The sequence below is a fragment of the Physeter macrocephalus genome, unplaced genomic scaffold (assembly GCF_002837175.3).
Source record: "Physeter macrocephalus isolate SW-GA unplaced genomic scaffold, ASM283717v5 random_219, whole genome shotgun sequence".
NCBI classification, from domain to species: domain Eukaryota; kingdom Metazoa; phylum Chordata; class Mammalia; order Artiodactyla; family Physeteridae; genus Physeter; species Physeter macrocephalus.
The window spans coordinates 66,062-83,064 of NW_021145505.1; the positions used below are offsets into that span (position 1 = coordinate 66,062).

A 17,003-nucleotide genomic window follows, 5' to 3' on the forward strand; every position below is an offset into this window, starting at 1 on the left:
ATTTGGGGACATTTAATTGTATTTTAGATCAGAGACAAATTGAGAAACTTGTGATAAGGAAAAAAATTGCATGCATATTATAAGATAAAATAGTATATTGTTATTTTTCTGCATTCAGAGTATTTAAATATATCCCTTAAACAACAAGTTGGTATAAGGCTGTCACCCTTTCTTAAGAAGTCTGAACTTATGCCCTTCCTCATTTTTAGTCTTTCACAAAACAGTATTAAACATAGATTGCATGGGACTTCCCTGGTGGTGCAGTGGTTAAAGAATCCACCTGCAACGCAGGGGACACGGGTTCAATCCCTGGTCTGGGAAGATCCCACATGCCGCAGAGCAACAAAGCCCGTGCGTCACAACTACTGAGCCTGCACTCTAGAGCCCGCGAGCCACAACTACTGAGCCTGCGTGCCACAACTACTGAAGCCTGCGCACCCTAGAGCCCATGCTCCGCAACGAGAGAAGCCACTGCAATGAGAAGCCCACACACCGCAACGAAGAGTAGCCCCCGCTCGCCACAACTAGAGAAAGCCCGTGAGCAGCAACAAAGACCAAACGCAGCCAAAAAAAAAAAGATAGATTGCAGCTGTTTTGACTTTGATAAAATAAGAAACAAACTGACTGTGGGCTCCCTGGTTTTGCTATTTTAAAGACCAAACGCAGCCAAAAAAAAAAAAAAAAAGATAGATTGCAGCTGTTTTGACTTTGATAAAATAAGAAACAAACTGACTGTGGGCTCCCTGGTTTTGCTATTTTATTTTACTCACTGGTGAAATCCAAAGCCTGGGAGATGGGTGTGGACAGAAACTGCACTTGCTTCTGCCCTTGGCTGGGCAGTTGCTCCACCCCCAGGGACGGGAATCTGACCACGGTGTCACCCAGCACTGACGCTGCCGCGCGGAGGAGGTAACACAAGGAACCAGGTCAGGGCCGTGTTCCCGAAGCACTGTGTTGGCACCGACAGCATGAGCTCAGTCTGCGTCCGGGCCGCCTCTGTGGGTGCCGAAACCTCTTCCAGCTGTGCTCCCAAGTGAGATCCAAGTGGGGCGACTTTGAAGACATGCAGTAGCATCGCTGAGCCTGTCCGTGTCCCCTTGTCTGGGAGGCACAGGCCGGAGGAGGAGGACGGCTGGTGCTCTCTCACCTCTGCCCAGGCTGGGCCCCTGGTGGGACATGGCCACACTGTCGTGCTGACCGGCCCCTGTGCCCTGTGGGGTGCGTGCACTCGGGGAGAAGGCGTTCCTGGCCACCACCACCTGGATGCCTGCATCCAGACAATGCCTGACTGCATCATCTCCCCGCTGCATTTCACGCTGTGTCCTTGGGCAGCAGAGCCCGGGCCGAAGCCTGAGCAATGAGGCCGAGGACATTAGCTGGCTCCCTAGTGGACTGAAGGTGACCCTGACCTTGTCACAGAGTCAACAAACTGGCCAAAGAGAAGGCCTGGGTGCTCCTGGCCATCAAAATCATAAGGAGGGTTTGTTACGACTCTTAGGAAGAAGTAATAAAGCAGAACGTATTGGTCTAACTTGTGTCCAAGCTCTGAACCTTGTCCCTGGTGCTGTTTTCCTCTGTACATTCCATAGGCCTATGAAATGGCCCCATGCTCAGTCACGTGTGTTGTTTCTGTTTACATTGTGGGTTTTTCGTGGATGGTCCAGCGCTCTTGTTGAGGTGTCTGTAACTCTCTCACATGCCATCTGAGTCCGTGTACCCCGGCCTCTGCAGGAAATACCTTCCCACATGGAGAAAATCAGGGTCTACAGGCTGGGGAGGTATTCTGGTGCCTTAGAAGAGTGGACCCGTCTGAGCCCCTGCCCCCGGGGCCACCCACGGGCACGAGGCAAGTGGGGAGGGGACCAGTGCTCCCCCCGCCTGGGCTTGCAGTCAAGAGGAGGGTGCCCGCGGCCTGAACAGTTGACGCCCAGAAAGGCCAGGCCTTGGAGTAGCTGCTGGGAGTGACTCCCACCAGAAACGCCCCGCAGGACGAAAGCTGTGTCTGCAGATGCATCATGGGGGCTGCTCCGGGAGCCCAGAGACCGTGTACACACATTTGCTGATGGACTGACCGCCAGCCGCAGGCTGTGGTCCAGCTGTCTGAGCTGTCGGCCCCTCCTCCTCCTCCAGGACCCCAGCGACTCCTGCCAACCCCCCAGTAGGTACCAGCTTCTCGCTTAAAATCAGGTTAGAAAAGGAAGAAGATTCCACATTCCTCCCAGGTTCCTGGGATCATCTTTGTTGTGAGTCATTTCTATTCTCGACCTCAGTGACGTCTTCTCACTGCTTCCTGGACCTTGTGCCCAGTTCAAGCCTGGGACTTTGTCCTCATGTGTGTGTGTTTCGGGTATGGCCCCCTTTCTTTAAGAACATAATCACAAACTGTTGCAGGAAAATCACGTAGCTGCAGAAAGCACTGAAGACGGATTTAATACCTTACGTCTTTGATTCAGAAAACCTCAGAGCTAATGTGGCATAGGATCGTCCCCTTGTTTCTGACGGGGTTAGCGGTCGGGGAGTCACCCTGCCTGGCCGCACCCCGCCCAGCCTCCTCTGACTTGGTCACCACGACCTTGTTCATCCAGACCCACCTACCTGGGTCACATGATCCAAATGATCCAAATTCCCAGGGGGGAGGATGGCAGGGAGGCTGCCCAGCAGGAGGAGGGACAAAAGCCAGGAGCTTCCCCCATGCATCTGGTCTGCCCTCTGGGCTGTAAGCTCCTGGGGGCGGCTGTAGGCTTTCTCCACTCACACGAATTTTCTAGGTTCCTCACCCCTGCCCCCAGTCTGGTGCTTTGCTTGCTCACAGGTGGGTTTTTCCAGGGACAGCGGTGGGCAGGCTGGAAACAGCAACCTGAAAATGATGATGTAGCCTCATCGTGTACACGGACGAGCTTCGGGTGATTTGTCTGTGTCTGGATGATTCTGTGCACATAGAGCATGAGTTTCATAATCTTTGGGACAGAAATGCTGCCAGAGTTGAGGGGGACCAGCTGAGTGACAGTGCAGGTGACGGCACTGTGTCAGTTGAAGTGACACCAGAATGAAGGGCACCTTCACAGTGTTAGGACCGTGACATGCCAGACTGGAGAGCTTCCTGCGGTGACAGAGGTGTTCTGTCTGCACGTCCAGTGTGGTGGCCTGACTCGTGTGACTAGTGAGACTAAGGCACCAACTCTTTTTTTTTTCTAACTCTAACTTTTTTTAAAAAATTTTTATTTATTTTATTTATTTAGTTTTGTCTGCATTGGGTCTTCGTTGCTGTGCGCGGGCTGTCTTGCGAAGAGTAGCCGGGGCTACTCTTCGTTGTTACGGTGGCTTCTCTTGTTGTGGAGCATGGGCACTAGGCGCGCGGGATCCAGTAGTTGTGGCTCATGGGCTCTAGAGCACAGGTTCAGTAGTTGTGGCACACGGGCTCAGTAGTTGTGGCACACGGGCCTAGTTGCTCCGCGGCACGTGGGATCTTCCCGGGCCAGGGCTCGAACCTGTGTCCACTGCATTGGCAGGCGGATTCTTAACCACTGTGCCACCAGGAAAGTTCCCAACTCTAACTTTTAAATTCTATTTAAAAAGAGCTTCCCGACAACTACAACTCGGGTGTGCAAAACGCCAGCAGTAGGACACCAAGCATTTCTTGTTTTTCACTCGTTTTTCCTTCTTGGTAGAGGTGTGCTGTGGTCAGGGCTCCTTTTCCTCTAGTACAGACATGCATGTGAGGACCTAGTGGGAAGCCCTCGGCAGGACCAGGTGAACCTGATCTGTTGGGGATGGTCGGAAACCTGTGTCGGGCGCCGTCCTGGGGGTTTAGGTGCAGTTTGTTCTTTCCTCCCAGGAGGCAGGGATGCAGAGACTTCGGGGGACCCTCCAGCATGAGCCAGCATGGTGGGGGGGGACAAGAAGGAGGGGTAGGGGAGCCATCCCTGGTTTCCGGCCTAGGTGGCTGGCTCCTGGCGGCTCCCATTGCTGAGACAGACCAAGTGGATTCTGCCTTGTTGCTGTCTAGTTCAGGTTCCCAATGGGGCGTGGACGGCCTTGCGGGGGGGCTTGTGTTCAGAGGACTCGTCACAGAGGACGGGTGGGGAGAGGGGCCCGGGGTGCGTGGCCTGCGTACTTCTGCAGGATGGGGTCCAGAGGGGAGCCCGGGGGGTGGGGCCTCCCAGGAGCAACGTCAGCTCCTGTCTCCCGCATGCAGGACGGATGCCATGTCACCACCTGCGGTTTGGGGAGGCTGGGCTGGGTACAGATGGGGTGTCAGCTGTGATGCAGCCTGTTCCCCCAACCCCGAGCCAGCCCCCGCAGCATCCTCAGGCCCCTGGCTGGCTCTCTCCTCGGCCTTATCCTTGCAGAGTCAAGGCAGCGCAGAGCTCAGCTTCTCGCCAGTAGCTCTTCCCACGTCCATCCTCGGACCCCCGCCTGGCCCACCGCCCCCCCACCCCCCGGTGCTTTAACAGAAGGTGTCACCTTGTGTGTCTGGGTCCCGCCAAGTGACAGACTAGCAGAGGGCAAAACGCAGAAGGTCTTTCCCAGACGCTGCCCCTGTTTGACCGGAGAGGCCGGGTGAGATCTCCTCACCCTGCCTGCTGGTCTCCGGGGCCGGGGCTCGAAGCGCTGAGTCTCAAGTTCCTGGCTTTTTCTCAGGCTGAGCTCTGTCCGCTGCAGGTTCATCGCAGAGGAGGCTGCAGCCGCTGGGGCCAAGTGCGTGCTTACCCCCAGCCCCACCTGGATCGTCGACCCCATTGATGGCACCTGCAACTTCGTGCACAGGTGAGTGCAGGCACACCCCGGCTTTTCCGAAGCAGCACGTCAGCAAACCTCTAGCGGGTTTGTGGTCTCACTTACAAGTCATGGTAGTTTAAAATAAGGTTTCCCATTTGTGAGACATGTTCAGAGCATGTAGGAAATCTTCACTTATTTAAAAACTATTGCATTTGTCACATTTAAACGTTGGGTTGAATTAAGAAGGACCCTTAAGGAGGCCCCTGGAGGGATGGGCAAGTTTGTAAATAACACAGGATGTCTGGTCCAGCAGCCTTGGGAGCACGCATATGGATGGTGGCCTGGGGGGTTGAGGAGCCGCCTGCCGGCCTAATCTGGGCAGATGTCAGCCCAGAGCAGCAGGTTTTCGGGAGGTCAGAGGCATGTGATGGCAGTGACCTGCCCAGCCCCAGAAGCGCTGACGGGGGGCGGGGGGGCTGTCAAAGCCTCCCACGAGGACACTCGTGCAGCCCCAGAGCTGGTTGGCCCGGGCTCCTGCCCCATCCCGGATCCCCATCGGCGGTTGGGGGGGCCTGTGGACCTGCAGCCCCCACCAGCGGGACCCGCGGGGAGGGGCCCTCCCATAGGTGAGCCAGCCGCCCGCTTCCTTCCTTACAGTGAGAGGGGCCGGGGTGTGGGGTCCTAAAATGGAGCGTTTATGTGTAAGTGTGGAAAGTGATTCAGAGCATCACAGGTGGCCCTTTAGAGACGGTGTAACAGAGCCATCTGGTGACAGCAACAGTGTCACCAGACTCTAACTAGAGCGTGACACCCCTGGGGAGTCCTATGGGACCACGGGGCTCCCCTCCGGGTGTGTATCTCCAAGTGGGGCTCCTGTTCCTGTCCCACTGGTCACCTGTGTGAGGGTGGTAGGCACAGAACGGGCCAATCCCTACCATGGACAAAGGCCACATGTCCACCCCAGGACCAGAGAGAGAACCTGGACGAGAGTGTCATTTGGGAAACAAGCTGTGAGGCTGACTCTTAGGCTCCAGACACAGTCCAGGGCCGTCCAGGGCCGTCCAGGGCTGTGGTGACCCTTGAAGCCTAAAGGCATTTGGGGGCCTCTGGCCACTGCAGCTCAGACAGAACCTGTCCTGCTCGTGTCCAGAAGCACTGAGACTGGAGCAAGTGGGAAAAGCCTTCTGAGGGTGGGAACCACAGCCAGGCCCGGCCGTGGCGTGTCAAGAGCCTCCCCATGGAGACGGCAGGGGACATCACGGCGCAGCCTGGGCAAGCCGGGGTCCCGAGTCTCCTGGGTTAGAAGCAGCCCTTCCTTGTTCCTACTCGTTAAGCCCTAACGATCCTCACATAAAGGAGAAATCTTTCTGGAGACGTAACCTGTAAACTTGCAGGCAGGACGCGAGGTCACCGCCCACCTTCCACGCAGTGGCCACGCCTGCTGTCCTGCACGAGGCTCCCCCAGGGGTCACGGCAGGAGGGACACGATTGTCTTGGACCCAGCCCCTCGATGGACACTGGGGCCAGGCCCCTCCATCCCTTCAGCCTCTGAGAACCAGAAAGCTGATTATTAACAACTCTCCACCGGGTCCTCCGTGGTCACTGTTGAGTCACGTCCGTCCTGACGACAGCCAGCACTGTTGTCTGTCAAGGTCGCTGTCCTATATGTCAGCTCGGCCTGCTTGTCCTCGAAGTGCTCAGTGAAATTGTGGGAGGTAGTTTTTGACAAAACAAACCCGGCCACGCTGTAGACGGGTCCTCTGCGCCTCCAGCCATACAGAGGCTCCTGAGTTTGCACGTGTCCGTGTGTCACCGTGTAAACCATCTGTCTTCTCTGCAGGTTCCCGACAGTGGCAGTGAGCATTGGGTTTGCTGTGAACCAGGAGGTACGTGATGGGTGGGGCCCGGCCACGCGGCCCCTTGGGTGTTGTTTATTCATCTTGCTTCTTGGTTCCAACCTCAGTTTTCCTCTCCTTGTCCTCGGCCTTCATCATGACGAGTAAATCCAAGCATGTGTTTTCAAATCCAAGAAAGTAAACAAATGCAAACCGGTTTGGGGTGTGTGGGTTTGGGGCTCCGGCCAGCCCTCTCCCTCGGTGGCCGTTTAGTGATGCCGCGTGGAGGGGACGTTCTGGGCAGATGTTCCCAGTTAGTCTCCATCTGACCCCTGGGGCGTGTGATCAAGTCACACACAAAAGAAACTCCTATTTTTGGAGGACATTTCTAATCCCAGTGTTCTATTAGTTCTTCATTCTCCTCTAGCTGTTGGGTGAGAACATGGCTGTTGCGTGGTTCCCATAGACCCTCGGAACTGGGCCATATCTTGGGACCTGCAGAAAAGGCTGGATCCAGGCTTAAGCTTTATTATCCAGTTTCAGCAATTACCTTTGTTGCAGTTACTACAGTTACACTTGAATAGGGCAGGGGGCCAGGCTTTGCGGAGGGAGCCCTCATCAGGGCACCCTCATCAGGGCACCCTCAGGGTTAGCGCAGATTCTGGGGCAGCAGAGGAGTCATACCTGTGAGAAGGAACTTAATTTTTGAGGTGAAGATAAGCAAGAGACTTAATGTTGAGATCTGGTGAGGGAGTCAGTTACTCACTTGTTTCTGTGTTAAATGTGGTCATTGAGATGAGCAAGTGAAGCAGGAAGCTGGGGGGCCGGGGGCTGTTCATCCTGGCGGCAGGGTCTCTGACTGGCCAGGCCGAGGCCTGTGATGGTCCGGGGTGTGCGCTGGGTACACGTGTTCTGGCCTCGTCGTGGAGGCCCTGGCCGCCTGCAGCAGGGTCTCAGAGGCCGGCCGGTTCCAGGACTGACCTGGGCTTGGGAAGGGGGGCGGTCACGTGCTGACTGGAGGGGGCGCAGGCTCTGGGTGTGTGCTGACTGCAGGGTCTTTCCAGAAGTGAGCCCTTCTCCTGCCTGCCCAGACTTCCCTCGGGCGTTTGCGGGGCTTCTCCTCATTTTCTCTGTCCGTTCACGGCCCCACAGGCCAGGCACGCGTGCTGTTCTTAGCCCAGGACAGCAGGGAGTCCGGGAGGAGAGGCAGACGGGCTCCGGGTGTGGGGAGGCCTTTTTCCAGCTCCGCTCCTCTCGGCACTGGCTTGTGGGGACAGAGGCCGCGGGCCGGGTGATGTGTGCGATGACGGAGGGATCAGCCCTCCGGTGAATCACGTCTCTTCCTGGGCCGCCCCGGGCTCTGTGATGCTCTTGGATCTCCAGATGCATTCTGAATTCTTCACACGTCAGCAATTTTGAGGGTTTCTTGTGGGGTTTGATTAGAGTCACAAGAGCCTTTTTTCCCCTCCCAGAAAAAACAAAAGAGGCCTTTTTGAAGAAGGAAGCTTTTTCAGTAATTTTCAATTACTAATGCTTGATTATGATGTCAGTTTAAAATATAGTTTTATTTGTTTAAATATATCTTTAAATATAGTTATTTAAGAAAAGAACATTTGCTTTCATGTACAGGTCTAGGTTTGAATCCAGATGCTGATTTTTTGAGTTCCCTTTCGAAAGCTAATTTCCATCCACGGTTCTTGCATCAGGGGTCACAGCTAGAGCTGCATGGCCTTCGGTCCCTGTGTCACATCCTGTGTCTGTTTTCTGTCCTGCCCACCCCACAGCTGGAGTTCGGGGTGATTTACCACTGCACCGAGGAGCGGCTGTACACAGGCCGGAGGGGCCGGGGCGCCTTCTGCAACGGCCAGCGACTGCGCGTCTCCGGGGAGACAGGTGGGCCCCGCTCATGTCACGCATTCCGCGAGGCAGTGGTGGGGATCTCCTACCGAGGTCCAGTCTCTTAGGGGACAGCGCGCCCCTGGTGGGCTGGACGTTGAGCCAGTCTGTGTCTTGGTGTGGATGTGGATGTGGCCGGGAGCCTTCAATGGGCCCTTTCTGTTCTGCTCTCCCCTTTCCTCCCTAATGTGAGAAGACATCCGGCCACTAGTTCCCGCGTGGTCCCAGTGGGCCTGGGCGAGCTGGCCAGGCCAAGGGCAGGGTCAGAGGCATACTCTGGCCCTCGGAGCCTCTTGGGGACCCAGTTCCCCAGGTGTGGGCTGTGGCTCCCTGGGTGTGGACCCACTGCTGTTGGCTTCAGTCCCTGTGAGAGCACGGACGGCCGCAGGGGAGCCATGTCCGTGAGCCATGGTATATGCACCACAGATGCTCCCTGTCCTTGTCATTCCTGGAGCAGGACCCAAGGACACCGGTGGCTTTTACAAAGGGCTGCTGTTACACTCAGACTGCCTGTAACATACACAGTTGACAGTATGTGCCTAGTTGGCCTGAGAGGTGGTGAGAGGGGTCAGGAGTGTTCCTGCCCCCGAGCTGCCCGCAGCCAGTGAGGAGACGGGCCTTCCAGCCCAGGTCGGGTCCGCTGAGGTCCGGTGAGAGCAGCGCCATCTGGATCCCTGGGCAGGGTGACTGTGATTGGTGGATCTGCCGGGGAGATGACCGCCCCGTGAAGTACGGGCGAGGCAGGAGGTCAGGCAGGAGGCCCAGGCCTCACGAGTGTTGTGGGTGGGGGGGAGGAAGTAATGTCGCAGGAGCTCCAGAGGGAGGGGCCCGGCAGGACCATGGACCGGCCTCTGCCACTGCCCAGCCCAGGCTCCTGCCCGGGGACTGTTTGGTTTGGCCACGTAGACAGCAGCGTTGATTACAGCTGCGCCTGCCAGGAGTTGGCCTGCCAGCCAGTTGTGTAACTCGGTGGTGAGGAAGTGAGTTGTCAAAGGCCCTGGTGAACTTTGCTCCACATTCATTTGCTGTGACTCGAGGCTCGGTGCCCGCGCTCACACCCATCCCGGGCCCTCCGCCCACGGGCCTCCTTGCTCAAACACGCCGTCCACCCCCCTCTGCAACACAGAACCCCAAGTCTGTCGGTGCTTGTGTCCCAAAGCTCACTTGGGATTTTTTAAAAATTCTGACTCATAAAGTCCAGGGTGATGTTTTCGGCCCTGGTTGTCTTCTATTTGCCGGGTGACGAGGTTTCTACAGCAGGTGACGGAAAGCTCTCCTCAGCAGCATGGTCCTTAGGTGTCGTACAGACCTGGCTTCAAAGCCTGATTCTGACACCTTCCACATGTGACTTGTCAGCTCTGCTCCTGGAACCTCAGTGTTCACATGGGCGGGAGGTGACGCTGATGACAGCTCTGAGGATCAAATTAAATCCTACCCACAGGGCACTCAGGAACGGCCTGGCACTGGTGCCCAAAATGAGAGTCGTTATCAGAGAAGGAATTTGAATCTTCGCATGAGATCAACCAGCTATTAATTCCGGGATGCGTGTCTGGAGGAAGCGGTCGCTAAAACAACCACCACTCTTCTCCCTGCTTTCCTTGCCTTCTCTTTCCTGTGCTCCTTTCCGCAATGTTTTCAACTCACAAAAGCAAAGCAAAGACCGCACTGCATAGCGGTAAAGGATTAGATGAGGCCAGAATTTCTTTGGTAGCTTTTTCTCAAAATTCTACCTTGCAGAACTGCAAACACATACAAAGGAGACAGAAAAAGTACAGTGAACCCACATGACCCATCACAGCCTGATGTCGCCCGTCTGCCCCCCAGCGGCCAACCCTGCTTCCTCCAAGCTCCCTGCCCCCACCACCCCAAACAACTCCCTGCTACAAACCCCAGACATAATGGCACTTTCTAGCCAGCATTTCAGTAGTATCTCTCTGTCACTTTCTCTTAAATCTTTTCCACCTTTTCCACCGATTTTTTAATTTTAAAAAATTTCCTCCTTTTCACCTTCCATTTCTTGTAAAGCACAATCTATTGTGTTTATTTATTCTCGTTCCTTTAGCTTGACTTTCTTTTCTGAACTGTTTTCTTTCCTAATTCTTTCCTAGGTTCCCTCCCCTCTACTTTTTTTTTTTTTTTTTTTTTTTTTTTTTTGCCGGCCTCTCACTGTTTTGGCCTCTCCCGTTGCGGAGCACAGGCTCCGGACAGACGCGCAGGCTCAGCAGCCATGGCTCACGGGCCTAGCCGTTTCGCGGCATGTGGGATCTTCCCGGACCGGGGCACGAACCCGTGTCCCCTGCATCGTCAGGCGGACTCTCAACCACTGCGCCACCAGGGATGCCCTCCCCTCTACTTTTGAGTGATGTTCTTCTTCCGTGGATTCTCCGTTTCTTTCACTTGCGGCTACTTCTGTTTTGTGGACAGGTCTTTCTGGAAATCTCTGATCGACTGGAGAGATGTTATTCTGCTCCCTATTCTCTTTTTTCTCATGATAATTGTGTATGGGATTCAAACATCATTCTTTTACATTCTTTCTAATTGAAAGAGCTCTGGAGGCCGGTGGTGTGATGGGGTGGGGGAACACTTTCCGTCGTCTCATGGCTCTAGGGCTCCCTCTTCTGTTGTGTTTGTGAAGTGCCTTCAAAGTTGGCCTCTTCCTTGGACGGTTGGCTCTGCCCCTCCCGCACTGCTACCTGGATTGTCTCCCTCCTTTGCCCCTGATTCCCATCCAGTGAATTTGGGGTTCACTCCCATGCATTTCTGCTCAGTGGGTCCTGCCCTGAGAGTCCCTGGAAGGTCGGTTACGAGAGGTCGTAGTAGCTGTCAGGGGTTTGCCTGCCCAGTTGCCCTCTGGGGCCTGGATACACCTTTGTGGATGTAGGTTTTTGTAGATGGTTTTTGTCTGTGGTTTGTGTTTTACTCTCCCAGCTGCTCTGTTTTTTTGTCAGAGGGGATTTGGAAGAGGTTACATAGGTTTCCAGGGCAGTCTTCTCCAGGATTCTGAACAATACTTTTTTTTTTCCAATTACTTATTTGTTTTTGAACATAATGAATTGAGGTTAAGGTCATGTAACATGAAATTAGCTGTTGTAAAGTGAATAATTCAGTGGCATTACATTCCGGGTGCCCCGTGTTTGGGTGGCTCTGGGGTAACCCCTTCCCATTGGTCACTCTCTGCCTCTCCCTCACAGCCCCCAACCTTCTTTCTGTCTAGTTCTGGGGTTTTCGGTGAAGTACAGCTAATACTACTTTTCGTGTGAGGAACTCATGGTCTGCAAGGATCTGGAAGCCCAAGCATGTGTGTCACATACGCCGGTCCGAGGCCATCACGGGAGCTGCACGGCCTGCGCTCATGCCCACACTTCAAGGCACAGTCACCTCTTTCCTGTGAGGACATATTTCAGGGCAGACAGAGGACTTGCTTCTCTCACCTCTAAGTTGTAAAATCTCTCTCAAGACGACAGTGCTCTGATCCTCAACCAGAAGAAGGGTTTTCAAACTGTTGGAAGTCACGGACTATTTTTTCACCCTAAAATTTGTTTATTGAAAGAGGATGCAGAGATGCCCTGCTTCAAAATCTATTTGATTTTTTTTATAGTGGTAAAATATATATAACATAATAATTGCCGTTTTAACCGTTTTTAAGTGTACAATTCAGTGGCATTAATTACATTCACGATCTTGTGCATCCATTTCCTGTATTTCCAAATTGTTTATCGCTGCAAATAGAAACTCTGAACCCATTAAGCAATAGTTCCCCTGCCCCCCCCACACACCCATGAAGTCACAGAATATTTTAAATTATATATATATTAGTATTTGATTAAGAGCTAAACTATTATGATAAAAATATTTTGAAAGAATAAAAGTCATAGTAAGTCATAGTAATTGTGGAGAGCTAGTCAGAATTAATCATAATATAAGACAATATTAAGTAGAGGGGATTGTCATTTTTACCTTTGTTTCATTATCTGGGCAGAAGAAAACAGTAGAAAGTATTTTGCCTCAGGTGGCAGAGTTCAGATGACTTCTTAATTGTCTGGGGTTCATTTAGGAAAAAACACCACTTGAGCAAGCATGCGGAAGAGTGGATACACTGCAGCTGGGGGGTGGGGGACACTGGGCACAGAGCTGTCTTCTCACAGATGAAAAACTACAGGAAGAAACCCTTTTTTTGGCATCATCACCAGACAAGCTTGAGTCAAGGTCTGGGCCTCACGACCTCCTGCCGGTCACCCACTGCGCCTGGCCCTTTGAGGTCTTTTTCTTCAAAACAAGTCTTTTTTCCGTGGGAAGGTGCCCTCTCAGCTTGCAGCCCAGTGAGGGTGGGGTTGGGAGGTGAGCTCTGGAGGGCAGACTGGGTCCTGTCCCCGGGGATACTGGAGCCGCCGCTCTGTGCCCTTCGTGTGGGTAGAGCCCAAGCCGCCACCAGACACACGGCAGGGCTGGTCGCTGGCCCAGCTGTGGTGCCAGGTCTCAGAAAGTCTTTACAGTATAAAATGAGAGCCTCCAGTGTGAGAAAAGGGGAAATGGTACAGACTCAGTGTCTCCTCCCAGTGGTCTGTCCGTGGTGGGAGGTGACTTTATGGGAGTCGGGCAGGATTGGGCCCGGGGAGTGAGGTTACCTATGGGCATGGTTTTCCTCCACTTCATGGAGGGGCTTTGTTCTCTCAACTGAACACACGGGAGTGGCTGATCCTGCCTGAACGGCAAGTCCTGAGGAGACAGGACACTAGATCTGGATGTGATTGCGTGTGTGGCCAAGAGGGACAGTGCTATGACCCCCGCAGTGAGTCAGGCCTGGCACGCCTGCAGCCACTTTCCTGTGTCTGGTGGCCACAGCATCTACCCCCGATGCTGGGGGGTTACTCCCGAGGACCCCTTTCCAAAGACGTTGCTTAGCAGTCGCTTCCTCGGCAGGGATGACGTTTCCATCTTTGTCATCACAGCAGCTAGCGAAAAGCTTTTATTATTATTATTTTTTAAATTTATTTTTGGCTGCCTTGGGTCTCCATTGCTGCCCACGCGGGCTTTCTCTAGTTGCAGCGAGCGGGGGCTACTCTTCATTGTGGTGCGCGGGCTTCTCATTGCAGTGGCTTCTCTTGTTGCAGAGCACGGGCTCTAGGCACACGTGCTCAGTAGTTTTGGTGCACAGGCTTAGTTGCCCTGCAGCATGTGGAATCTTAGTTCCCTGACCAGGGATCGAACCCCTGTCCCCTGCATTGGCAGGTGGATTCTTAACCACTGCACCACCAGGGAAGTCCTGAGAAAGGCTTTTAAAGGCAGATTTATTTGATGAGGCATTTTTTTTCCTCTAAACATGGGGCGTCCCCAGTTTGGAGTCACTTTGTTTTTATTTGTGACTGAATGATGCTGGTTTCATGAGCCACCAGACCTGTCCAAGTTCTTGCTGGTAAGCGTCCCTGAAAAGAGAGAACTGGGAGGTCTGCCCCCACACCCCTGCATCTGGGACTTTCTGGGGCCTGGGAGGTGAGATGGTCAGGGTGTGGCTTCGACTCTAGTCAGCACGTCCTTCCTTTCCCAGGCCAGAAACCTCTGCAGCATCAGCCACCCAGGGAGGACACTGAATCGAGCAAGAGCGGGAGGCGGGTTTGCAGTTCGCTTCGAGGAAAAACCCGACTGCTGGGTGAGAACTGAGCCTTGGTGTTTCTGACTTGGAGAAATTCTCTCCACACAGATCTTTCCAAGGCCCTGGTTCTGACAGAAATCGGGCCCAGACGAGACCCCACGACACTGAAGCTATTCCTGAGCAACATGGAGAGGCTGCTCCGTGCTGAGGCCCATGGGTACGTGCTCCCCTCCCGGGACTGGGACCCATGGGTGCATGCTCCCCCCTCCCCGAGACCCACGGGATGCCCAGGCCCCACGCACAGCTCCCAGGCTGCTCCCCGGGGCAGGAGTAGTGACACGCGAGCCAGCTGGGTCCCCAGCCGGGAGCTCGTGCAGCCCGTGGGGGTGGGGTGGCAGGGGACATGTGGGAGCCCATCTCAGCCCCGTGTGCGCCCAGAGCTAAGCGCCCTTCGTGATGACAGTGACGCCCGCCCAGCCCAGTCTCCCTCGGGTCTGTGCTGTGACTGCGGCCACCCCAGATGGTTTAAATCTAAGGTCGTTGAAGGTCCACAGAGTGAAGGTTGTGTCCTTCAGTTGCACCAGCCACACTTCAAGTGCCACGGCCTTGGGCTGGTGGCTTCACGGTGCCGAGTGGTCCATCACCACAGAAGGTTCTATTGGACAGCACGGCTCTGGGCCCAGGGCTCAGAATCGAGCTTTTGGGAAGAGGCCCTGGGCTCTCGTTTAGCTCCTGAGGGTGCCTGCGGTGGAGGGGGCGGGCACTGGAGTAGAACCATTCAGTGTGTTTCCCCTCCTCCATCTCCGCCAGGGTCCGCGTCATCGGCAGCTCCACCTTGGCGCTCTGCCACCTGGCCTCGGGCGCCGCCGATGCCTACTACCAGTTTGGCCTGCATTGTTGGGACCTGGCTGCAGCCACTGTCATCATCAGGGAAGCAGGTGGCGTCGTGATGGACACGTCAGGTGAGCTCGGGCCCTCAGCCCGCCCTCCGTCCCCAGGGGTGCATCCCTAGGACAGACCCGCAATGCCCCAGACCGACAGGCCCCCTCCTCTGCTAACAGGGACGTGTAGGCCAGAAGGCCCCTCCCCCTTCCTGCCTCCAGGTGTGAAAATAGACCCAGGGTCAGGACGGGTGGCTGTGTTTTCTAAACACTCACTTCCCCACCCCCACCCCCAGTCCACTGAGACCGCAGAGCAGGCAGCATGCTCCCTGATCCAATGACAAGGATTTAGGTGATGGATCCTACAGGTGACCTGTTCCTCTGCCTCAGAGCCACCGTGCCCAGATACCGACCCCACGGGGGCGAGTCCCACAGCGTCCCTGTCCCGGGGATGCCCGTGGAGCCTCATCTGACATTGGGGTCCTCTGTGGAGCCCATCCTCCCCCAGCTTTAATCCAGAGCCTGTTGCGGAAACGCTGGGCTCCGTTTAACTGCTGGTGCTGGCGGTGGGCCCTTCATCCCATGATTGCTCCGTTTTTGCTCCTTCTCCTCGGGAGGCCCTAGTTGAGCTTCCGGGAGGGTGTGAAGTGAAGAGGGGTCAGCCTTGGGCATCGAGGCCAGGCAGGCCCGTCCCTGTTAAAGACGTGTCCGTCCTGGATGTGACCACGTGCAGGTGCACATGCGCACACACACGCACGCACGCACGCATGTACGCATGTGCACTGAGGTCTCCAGCGAGGCCTTTAGGCCTGTTCACACCTCCAGGAGGCCGAGGGCCTTCATCCTGCCCCAGATACCTGGTGCACAGAGCAGCCGCATCGAGGGGCCCAGCAGAAAGGCCACCCCCAGCACCCCCCCACCAAGGCCTCCGGGGTCCCTGGAGCCCCGTACAGCGCAGACTTTGAGAACTGCTCCCTGTCCTGACCTAACATTGTTTGAGTCTCGGGCCTGAACGCTGTACCTTAAGCCGCTTTCTCCCAGCGCAGCCTCAGGAGGTGCCGGTCCTGCAGCCTGGATGGCACCCAGGTTGGGGCAGAGCGGGGCTGAGGCTCCACCCTTTGGGCTGGCTCAGCCTGAGTGCTGGGCTGTTGGGGGTCGTGCCGCTCCCTCCCTAACCCAGACACCCTGTCCCTCTGTCTGCAGGCGGGCCGCTAGACCTCATGTCTTGCAGGGTGGTTGCTGCGGGCACACGGGAAATGGCGGTGCTCATAGCTCAGGCCCTACAGACGATAAACTACGGGCGGGACGATGAGAGGTGAGGGGAGCAGACAGGGCTGCCCCAGGACGGGGCCTTCCTGGGAACCTGGAGCAAGAGTTCCTGATCCCCAAAGGAGCCATCAGGCTGGAGTCCAGGCTGTCTGGCTGAGCCCACGTCTTGGTGACTTTGGTGTCCAGTGGTTCCTCTCTGTAATCTCACGTAGCCTTGTGTGGGTTGGTCCAGCCCTCCTACCGGGGCCAAAACCTGGATCTCACAGGACGTATGTATTGATACTGCAATCGCAATTTTTTTTCCAGAATGCAAATCTCAGGTAATAAGGGTTTCGAACAGCTGATAAAGCAGACTTGCTCTCAGCGACCTCCCCTGCCTCTGCCCATGGTACTTCAGAATGCAATAAACCAAATGATGACTCTCTGCTTGTTTCCCTCCACAAGTGTGTCGCCTGTTTCCCCAAATGACCCCAAAAATCCACAGGCTCTTTCGGGAAGTTTGCATATGACAGCCCAGAGGTGACATGCTTGCTATCTGCCTGCCGCGGGTGATGAAAACGACTTCAGTAATTATCACGTCAGTATTTAAAATCCGAGATGTCGGTCAGACTGAAGAAAACCAAACCTCTAAAATGCTATTGTTTTTGTGATCAGTTTAACGAAGAAAAATATCTTCTGGGCCTTATTTTTTTCCTCTTTAGGAGGAGGAATTATATATAAGAATAATTCTAATGAGGATATTCACTGGCTGGCCACGGGTCTTTTCTGAAGTTTAAAAATCGAGAAAGTCAGTCTTCGGACAGAGGAAATTCC

The 17,003-nt window shown here is 54.8% G+C and overlaps 1 protein-coding gene across 3 annotated transcripts in view; it reads left to right on the forward strand.

The window, feature by feature from the left end:
- Positions 1 to 16,614, forward strand: part of IMPA2 (inositol monophosphatase 2) — a 29,070-nt gene extending 12,456 nt beyond the window's left edge. For all 3 annotated transcript variants that reach the window (XM_024121110.3, XM_028484728.2, XM_028484729.2), the window contains 6 exons: positions 4,663 to 4,767; positions 6,560 to 6,605; positions 8,339 to 8,447; positions 14,149 to 14,257; positions 14,851 to 15,002; positions 16,125 to 16,614. In XM_024121110.3, the coding sequence (XP_023976878.1) occupies positions 4,663 to 4,767; positions 6,560 to 6,605; positions 8,339 to 8,447; positions 14,149 to 14,257; positions 14,851 to 15,002; positions 16,125 to 16,240 (637 nt within the window). In that variant the 3' untranslated portion in view covers positions 16,241 to 16,614. The remainder of the gene's footprint in view (positions 1 to 4,662; positions 4,768 to 6,559; positions 6,606 to 8,338; positions 8,448 to 14,148; positions 14,258 to 14,850; positions 15,003 to 16,124) is intronic.
- The last annotated feature ends 389 nt before the right edge of the window (positions 16,615 to 17,003 follow it).